Source organism: Lucilia sericata, unplaced genomic scaffold, assembly GCF_015586225.1.
Source record: "Lucilia sericata isolate MDLA Ls3-8-SP2 unplaced genomic scaffold, ASM1558622v1 Contig000495F_arrow, whole genome shotgun sequence".
In the NCBI taxonomy this organism is placed as follows: Eukaryota; Metazoa; Arthropoda; class Insecta; order Diptera; family Calliphoridae; genus Lucilia; species Lucilia sericata.
Genome location: NW_023994509.1, coordinates 190,744 through 200,630, shown reverse-complemented (window position 1 = coordinate 200,630; position 9,887 = coordinate 190,744). Strand labels below are relative to the sequence as shown.

The following is a 9,887-nucleotide window of genomic DNA, read 5'->3' as shown; positions in this document are numbered from 1 at the left end:
CTTCTTCCTCCTCCTCGTGTTTCTGATGTTTTTGAAAAGTTCCTTTCTTCTCCCATGATTCCCATTTTTAATCTTCTAGGATCTCATTTGAATGCACTCGTCTCAACACCACATATTATTGTTCGTAGCGATATGATAACTGATTTTTACAATTTAGTTCAAATTAGCAGTATTTTGCCAATCGTGTCAGCCAATTATGAATTGCAGATTTATGGTATTACATATTATGGAGTTTTACTTGTTTTAATGGTTATGCAATACCTCTTCTTCCTTTGAAGATTTCATCTAGCTCTAGTATAGATTTCTTGACTCATTTAATAAATGTAATAAATCGTATAATATTCATTTTACGTCATAATTTATTGACAACTGAGCAAAGAAATAACATCTAAAAAATTTTTTTATTTTTAATAACAAAGTAATATCTTAAAGTAAATTGTTAAGGTTTTGTGTTAAAACCTTATAGCACCACATCGACAGTTTTTTCTTTCAAGTACGAGAACCAAAATAAATATATTGACTACCTTAGTTTCATTAAAATCATTTGCTTAGAGGGTACCGGGGGCAGGAGCTACATTAACATTGGCTACCGAGTTTACGTGACCAGCCAAGGGAGCGGTGTGAACAGCACCACGAGTTTTAGCAACATAACTAGCGGCACCTCCAACAACAGCGGGCACAGCTGCGGGAACGGCAGTATGAACAGCAATGGGAATAGGACCGGGTCCCTGCACGGACACAGCTGCTGGAATACCAGCTGGACCAACTACAACAGAACCACCCCAAGGCAAACCAAGGGGAGATACAATTCCGCCAAGAGGACCAGCAACTTGAGTCACTACACCACCCCAAGGAATAATAGATGATTGAACGCCCAAAGCCAAGGCCAAAGTGAAGAAGGTAACAATAGCGAACTGTAAAAGGAAATATTAAATTAATTAAATGGTAGAAAAAATTTATAATTATGAATCAAAATCAACTTACTTTCATTTTTTAAAGGGAAGGTCTGTTTAAAGTTTTTAGAAAACTAAACTGTATGTTGCTGTTTTCAACTCAAGTTCTATTCTGATTTCATTGAAGAAATTTCACAGTTTTTATACAAAAATTTTCATAATTTTATAAAATAACACTATTTAATTAATTGCCATATATAATTTATTATATTATTAATTTTTAAGAAGTAAAATTACAAATACAAGACAATACAAATTAAGTAAATATGATTTTAAATGAAAGTGTAAATTTTTGTTGCTGAATGCATTTTAAAAATATTTCAAATAAACATTTAGATAAGAAGAATTTGAATTAAATTCCAATAGATTTAATAAGCTATTACAAATAATTGTACAACTAAACTGTAAATTAGATCATTTATGAGCAACTCCCTCACTACACTCACAGTGAAAAGATTAGTAAATATCAATATTATTCTAATTAGGTTTCCAATTTTGCTGAGTCCGAATTTATTTTCGAATTCCACCATCACAGATTTCCAGATATCTTAACACTAGTTGTTCTTTGTTTGGTCAATTATGGACCGATCCTAGTCAAATTTTCTAGAACGATTTTAGTTTAGGCTAGTAATGAGCATTAAAGTCATTTTCTGAAGGGGACCTTATGTGGGGGATAGGGTCGTTTATTGACCGATTCTTACAAAATTTTACAATGATATTAAGGTTCCTATAAAATATATACATGTCGAATTTCATCGCTGTCGATGCTTCTTTAAGGCAGTTTAGAGCGTTAAAGAAATTTTCTGAAGGGGACCTTATATGGGGGGTAGGGTCAATTATGGACCGATCCCTATAAAATTTTACAATAATATTAAGGTTCCTATAAAATATGTTTATGTCGAATTTCATCGCTATAGCTGCTTCTTTTAGTCAGTTATGAGCGTTAAAGTCATTTTCAGAAGGGGACCTTATGTGGGGGATAGGGTCATTTATGGACCGATGTGTTACAAACGGAATGATAAAAACAATATACCCCCCATCTTTTTTTATGGTGGGTATAAAAATAAACGCTAAATATCTGACAAATTGTCTTTCTTCTTCGTGATATCTTCACCCCAAGCTCGATACAATAAAAAATTTACAAAAAACTTTTTTTATTAATTCCGCCTTTATTTAACATCATCCGCTAAAGTTGACTGATGGATAGACTTCGTTAAATCGAATCAGAAATTAATTTGGAACAACCTTAGGTAGATGTGTGTGTTATAAATACCATGCACATACCAAAACCCATGAGTTTTCAAGCTGTAAGTGAAGATATCTCCAAGAAATGAGATATGTCAAATATTAAGCCTTTATTTTAAAGTTGGTAAAATGGACTTTCAATACAATATTTATATCCTACACCACTTTAGTTGGGAGTATATTAATAAGGCTTTTAAGTTCATAATTATGTTTAATATATTCGTATCTCGACAAAAAGCTGCAAAACCTAGTTCTATACGAGCCTTGATGACCCTCATGAATATTATTATTATAGGGCCTCATTTGACCCTAGCCCCTATACAAATCCCCCTTCAAAAAATGACTTAAATGTCCACAATCTTATTCAACAATAAATAGCTTAAGTATATCTGAGGCAAGGTACAATTCCACTTAAATGCTTTCTTATGAAAACTAAATCATATTTTATTTTTATAACTGGTGTAGGGTATTATATGGTCGGCCTCACCCGACTATAATTTCTTACTTGTTTACAAATGAAGTTGTATTCGTGCAGTCTTACCGTCTAAAAAAACTTCAGGACACGATATCTCTAATCCCAGATTTGATAGAGGTCAGATTCGTCTCAATCCTTTAGAAAAAGTATAACTTGGTCTCTGGATCCAGACTAAACAACCTATTAAGGAATTTCACTAATATAGGCTGGATCTAATGCCACATACCTCTGACAAGTGATTAAATAACCGACCAACCGAAGAGCAATATAGCCATATATGCCTGAATCATATCTTGTCTTAAATTGACATTAATTAAACATTAGGATAATTTTCGGAAAAGTGTATTTTTCTATTAAATTTTTTTGAAAAATTTAAGATTCTCTCCCTAGACAAATAGACTGGCGGATGTTGATAATGGGTTTAAATATCGAGGGTTTTCGCTATATATGCCAAAAACTAACTTTTGGATTCTCAGCGGATCGATATGAATCTTGTAGACATACTTTTTCTTAAACTTTAAGTTAAGATAAATATGTATCTCAAAGTAGGATGTCAATAGGGAGACCTTAACCCTTAAATGGATTGTAAAGCACGTATTTAATGTAGATTTGTTAAAAAATATCCGGGAAAGCACCAGGAGCAAAAAATACATAACAGTTTATAGACGAAATTAGGTTACTACAGTATAAAGAATCAAAATTTTCATTAAATTAAGGGGTTTTAATGCAAGAGTGTTAACATTTTTCTTGAAAATGCTGTTTCAACATTTTAAATATGACAAAGAACGAGGTTTTCGAGAACCTTCGGCAAAGTTATTACCTCGAAAACCTGATGTAAATGTCACAAATATACTCCTTAGGATAAATGTTTGAAAAATTCTAAATCAAAGTTTATTACACCCTTTAATGTGATATTAATGAGACGTTACAGTGCATAAATTGGTTTGTATTAAGACATAGGATTCTATGGTCTCGTAAGGATTCTATGGTCTCGTAAGCGTTTGATATCTATGTATTCAATAATTTAATGGCTAGTAGATATCAAACAAAATAACCTAGAGTTAAGCACTTTAATGGGGAATCTTTTAAGTTTTTTTTAAAGAATTTTCTATTTTACTAACATTTAACTTCTGAGTGTACTTTGTCTATTAGTGATCTAATTAAACTACTACACCTATTTTAACATTTCTACAGCAAATGACATTTTTATTAGCGCTCGTAATATTGAGTGTGTTATAGATTTACGTAAAAAGCTCTTAATCTATGTAGAAGTGTGTTTGGCGAGTGAGTGTTTCTTTTGGTGGAAAAAGAACAACTTGAACTTGTACTTTCAATGTGCTGACGAACGAAGGTCGTTCAAAATTTCCTCGTTCTCTAATTTTATTACGAAAAAATGTATCGATATTGAATAAGATTTTAAATTTTGTTTAATATGGAAATATTAATTTGAAAATAAATTATGTTGGTGTCATAACCTGAGAGATTTTTATATAAAAATATGAAAATTTGTAGGATAAAATCAGAATAGAAACTGAGTTCATAATAGTAACACAAAGTTTAGTTTTCTAAAAACTTTTAACAAACATAACAAAATGAAAGTAAGTTGGTTCTTGTTTATAAAGGAAACTATTAAAGGATTTGAAGATAAACTTGTTTAAAAATATTATTAAAAAATCAATAAATTTTTTTATTGCTTTTATTCAAAATATATTTTTTTTTGCATTTCATTGAAACATATTTGAATTAAAGCTTTAAAATATAAAAATAAACTTTTTCAGTTCGCTATTGTTACCTTGTTCACTTTGGCCTTGGCTTTGGGCGTACAATCATCCGTTATTCCCTTGGGTGGTGTAGTAACACAAATTGCTGGTGGCCCACTTGCACACACTGCAGTTGTATCACCACTTGGTTTACCTTTGGGTAGTGCTATTGCTCTTGGTCATGGTTCAACTATTGTTCAATCTACAGTTCCTGCTGCTATCTCCTTGCCAGCACCCGCAGCTGTTGCTGTTCATGCTCATGCTGCTGCAATTCCCACAGCCGTTCATGCTGCTGCTGTTCCCGCTGTTGTAGCTGGTCCCGGTAGCTATGTTGCCAAAACTCGTGGCGCTATCCATACTGCTCCCTTGGCTGGCCATCTCAACTCGGTGGCTAATGTTAATGTAGCTCCTGCTCCTGGTACCATCTAAACATATGGTTTCCTTCTTTCACACCATCATGGTATTAAAATTTCCCGCCATTAAAAACAAGTAACTGTCAGTGTGACAAAATTTTAAATATGTAGAAAAATTTTATAATTTTTCTAAATTTCTCTTCTTTCTGTATTCTACACTTTCCTATTTTATGTCTTGATCTTTTCTTTCCTATTACTTTCGTAAATAAAGCAAATACTTTAAATAATTTCAAAATAATAGATATTCTTTTAATGTACCAACAAATAATAGTCCCATATAGACAGAATCACTTTCTGAGTCGATTTTTCTATAAGCGTCCGTACGTAGAAAATTTTGTGCTCAAGATACAGTCTAATCTACAGCCTTGTCTATAGTATAGTCTACAGTCTAATCTATAGTAAAGTCTATAGTCTACTCTATAGTATAGTGTATAGTCTAGTGTATAGTCTAGTCTATAGTCTAGTGTATAGTCTAGTGTATAGTCTAGTGTATAGTCTAGTGTATAGTCTAGTCTATAGTCTAGTCTATAGTCTAGTTTATAGTCTAGTCTATAGTCTAGTCTAGTCTATAGTCTAGTCTATAGTCTAGTCTATAGTCTAGTCTATAGCCTAGTCTATAGTCTAGTCTATAGTCTAGTCTATAGTCTAGTGTATAGTCTAGTCTATAGTCTAGTGTATAGTCTAGTCTATAGTCTAGTCTATAGTCTCGTCTATAGTCTAGTCTATAGTCTAGTCTATAGTCTAGTCTATAGTCTAGACTAGTCTACAATCTAGTCTATAGTCTCGTCTATAGTCCAGTCTATAGTCCAGTCTATAGTCCAGTCTATAGTCTAGTCTAGTCTATAGTCTAGTCTATAGTCTAGTCTATAGTCTAGTCTAGTCTATAGTCTAGACTATAGTCTAGTCTATAGTCTAGTCTATAATCTAGTCTATAGTCTAGTCTATAGTCTAGTCTATAGTCTAGTTTATAGTCTAGTCTATAGTCTAGTCTATAGTCTAGTCTATAGTCTAGTCTATAGTCTAGTCTATAGTCTAGTCTATAGTCTAGTCTATAGTCTAGTCTATAGTCTAGTCTATAGTCTAGTCTATAGTCTAGTCTATAGTCTAGTCTATAGTCTAGTCTATAGTCTAGTCTATAGTCTAGTCTATAGTCTAGTCTATGGTCTAGTCTATAGTCTAGTCTATAGTCTAGTCTATAGTTTAGTCTATAGTCTAGTTTATAGTCTAGTCTATAGTCTAGTCTATAGTCTAGTCTATAGTCTAGTCTATAGTCTAGTCTATAGTCTAGTCTATAGTCTAGTCTATAGTCTAGTCTATAGTCTAGTCTATAGTCTAGTCTATAGTCTAGTCTATAGTCTAGTCTATAGTCTAGTCTATAGTCTAGTCTATAGTCTAGTCTATAGTCTAGTCTATAGTCTAGTCTAGTCTAGTCTATAGTCTAGTCTATAGTCTAGTCTATAGTCTAGTCTATAGTCTAGTCTATAGTCTAGTCTATAGTCTAGTCTATAGTCTAGTCTATAGTCTAGTCTATAGTCTAGTCTATAGTCTAGTTAGTCTATAGTAGTCTATAGTCTAGTCTATAGTCTAGTCTATAGTCTAGTATAGTCTAGTCTCTAGTAGTCTAGTCTATAGTCTAGTCTATAGTCTAGTCTATAGTCTAGTCTATAGTCTAGTCTATAGTCTAGTCTATAGTCTAGTCTATAGTCTAGTCTATAGTCTAGTCTATAGTCTAGTCATAGTCTAGTCTATAGTCTAGTCTAGTCTATAGTCTAGTCTATAGTCTAGTCTATAGTCTAGTCTATAGTCTAGTCTATAGTCTAGTCTATAGTCTAGTCTATAGTCTAGTCTATAGTCTAGTCTATAGTCTAGTCTATAGTCTAGTCTATAGTCTAGTCTATAGTCTAGTCTATAGTCTAGTCTATAGTCTAGTCTATAGTCTAGTCTATAGTCTAGTCTATAGTCTAGTCTATAGTCTAGTCTATAGTCTAGTCTATAGTCTAGTCTATAGTCTAGTCTATAGTCTAGTCTATAGTCTAGTTTATAGTCTAGTCTATAGTCTAGTCTATAGTGTAGTCTATAGTCTGGTCTATAGTCTAGTCTATAGTCTAGTCTATAGTCTAGTCTATAGTCTAGTCTATAGTCTAGTCTATAGTCTAGTCTATAGTCTAGTCTATAGTCTAGTCTATAGTCTAGTCTATAGTCTAGTCTATAGTCTAGTCTAGTCTATAGTCTAGTCTAGTCTAGTCTAGTCTAGTCTATAGTCTAGTCTAGTCTATAGTCTAGTCTATAGTCTAGTCTATAGTCTAGTCAATAGTCTAGTCTATAGTCTAGTCTATAGTCTAGTCTATAGTCTAGTCTATAGTCTAGTCTATAGTATAGTCTATAGTCTAGTCTATAGTCTAGTCTATAGTCTAGTCTATAGTCTAGTCTATAGTCTAGTCTATAGTCTAGTCTATAGTCTAGTCTATAGTCTAGTCTATAGTCTAGTCTATAGTCTAGTCTATAGTCTAGTCTATAGTCTAGTCAATAGTCTAGTCTATAGTCTAGTCTATAGTCTAGTCTATAGTCTAGTCTATAGTCTAGTCTATGGTCTAGTCTTTAGTATAGTCTATAGTCTAGTTTATAGTCTAGTCTATAGTCTAGTCTAAAGTCTAGTCTATAGTCTAGTCTATAGTCTATAGTCTAGTCTATAGTCTAGTCCATTCTATAATCTAGTCCAGTCTATAGTCTAGTCTATAGTCTAGTCTATAGTCTAGTCTATAGTCTAGTCCAGTCTATAGTCTAGTCTATAGTATAGTCTATAGTCTAGTCTATAGTATAGTCTTTATGTTAAATATAGTCGTATCTGCAACAAAAAACTGCAAAACCAAGTTCTATACTAGCCTTGATGACCCTCATGAATTTTATAATTATAGGGCCTCATTTGACCCTAGCCATTATACAGAGCCCGTTTCAAAATATGACTTAAATGTCTACAATTTTGTTCAACAATAAATAACTTAAGTTTTTGTGGTAAAAATAGAATTCTATATTTAGTTTGAGCCAGGAGCTGGAACTACATCCACACTGCCTAATGAGTCAGCAGCGTCCAAAAAAACTTCACTAAGAGGGGCAATTACACCTGCTACTTGTTTTAGAGGATCATCAGGAACTTCTGGCGATAGACCATAGGGAACTACGAGAATGAAGGGATTTACACCTGATTGAACTCCCAAAGCTAAGGACAGAAGGAACAAGATAACATAAGCGAACTGAAAACAAAATTTAAATCATTTAGTTTTTATTTTTATGTTTTAAATAAATATTTCTCAGTTATCACTTTATCTGTTCTTTTTTATATTTCCAAGATCAACTTACTTTCATTTCAATACAAATTTGCAGGAAACTAAACTTTTTATTTTTTTCTATAATGCACTCAGTTTTTATGCTGATTGTTTTTAAATATTAGATATAATATTGCACAGTGGTCGAAATTAGTGTTCTAATGTTATTAAATTTTAATTTGACACTTTCACTATATAACATGTAACTTAAAAGGTAGAATATTGTTGAAAAAATCTCGTTTTAACAGTTAAATATTTTAAAATATTCGATAATACAATTTTTTTGTAGGGGTATCACGACCACTATTTTTATACCCAACATCAAAAAAGATGGGGGAATATTGTTTTTGTCACTCCGTTTGTAACACATCGAAATATTGGTCTAAGACCCAGAAAATTATATATAATCCTGATCCTTAATAGATTCTAAGACGATCTAGCCATATCCGTCTGTTGAAAACACGTTAGAAATTTTCCACAAATACTTTTTATTCGAGCAAGTTATACAAACCAAAGTCACTTTACCAAATTTTATGTTTTTATATTTAACCCTTCCCCTCATATTAGGTCCCCTTCAGAAAATGGCTTTAACGCTGATTACTGCCTTAAAAATGTGCCAGAATTTAGTTCTGTTTTATAAAGTTTGTATGTTAATGGATTCAGACCACTGTGCATTGATCAAACCGAAAAAAATTAATTTGCCACAGATAATTATTTACTAAATATATATATGAAATTGATTTGACATTGTATGAAAATAGGTTAACTAATTTTGGAATTTATAGTATAAAGTTCAGTATTCAAAGCGCGATATACGCAAAATTAACCCTTTAAAACACTTGGGAAAATTTAAAAAAAATCTGTAAAAAAAATTCAATCCATTAGAATTATAAATGCTCTGTACTATTAATTATAAACAAGTAAGAATGTATAGTCGGGCATGGCCGACCATATGATACCCTACACCAGTGAGTATGTTTAAAATGTGGAATATTATACCCACTATCAAAAAAGATGGGGGTATATTGATTTTGTCATTTTGTCGAAATATTGGTCATAGACCCACAAAAGTATATATATTCTGGGTCCTTATTACATTCTAAGACGATCTAGTTATGTCCGTACGTCTGTTTGTCTGTCTGTCGAAAGCACGATAGAGTCCGAACGGAATGATCTAGAGCTTGAAATTTTCCACAAATATTTTCTATAGGTAAGGTTTGTTTGGTATTGAAAATGGGCAATATCGGTTCACGATTTCCGATAGCCCCCATACAAGTGGACCCCCGAAAAAGAGCTTAAACGGACATATCTGCTTCAAAAGTACGAGTATAGCGATAAAATAAGTTATGTAAGCCAAAACCTCCCTACCAAATTTTATGAGGATCGGTCTAAAATTTACCCTACCCCCCACATAAAGTCCCTTTCAGATAATTACTTTAACGCTCATTACTGGCTTAAAAGTACAGGTATAGAGATGAAATTTAACATAAGTAACTTTATTAAGAGCCAAAACCTAAGAAAATTTTATAGGAACGAAAATCATCCTACTGAATTTCATGCGGAAAGTGTCCGGAAGTCATATTATATGTAAAAATGTTTTATATAAACCAAAATCGGTCTAAAAAAATTATGAACAAGTAAGAGTGTTATATTCGGCTATGCCGAATCTTATATACCCACCATCAAACCTCGTTTGACTAGAATGAACTTATGTCGAA

At 32.4% G+C, this 9,887-nt stretch overlaps 2 protein-coding genes across 2 annotated transcripts; one reads left to right on the top strand and one right to left on the bottom strand.

The window, feature by feature from the left end:
• Nucleotides 1-341: 341 nt before the first annotated feature.
• LOC119605535 (adult cuticle protein 1-like) lies at nucleotides 342-1,070 on the bottom strand. The gene is made up of 2 exons (XM_037958711.1): nucleotides 985-1,070; nucleotides 342-914 (listed from the first exon to the last, which is right to left on the bottom strand). Exons 1-2 carry the CDS (start codon nucleotides 988-990, stop codon nucleotides 549-551), a joined length of 372 nt encoding a protein of 123 aa, XP_037814639.1. The 5' UTR covers nucleotides 991-1,070; the 3' UTR covers nucleotides 342-548.
• Nucleotides 1,071-4,200: 3,130 nt separating this feature from the next.
• LOC119605539 (adult cuticle protein 1-like) lies at nucleotides 4,201-5,084 on the top strand. The gene is made up of 2 exons (XM_037958717.1): nucleotides 4,201-4,271; nucleotides 4,452-5,084. The coding sequence occupies exons 1-2, from the start codon at nucleotides 4,266-4,268 to the stop codon at nucleotides 4,860-4,862; spliced, it is 417 nt and encodes a 138-aa protein (XP_037814645.1). The 5' UTR covers nucleotides 4,201-4,265; the 3' UTR covers nucleotides 4,863-5,084.
• Nucleotides 5,085-9,887: the final 4,803 nt, after the last annotated feature.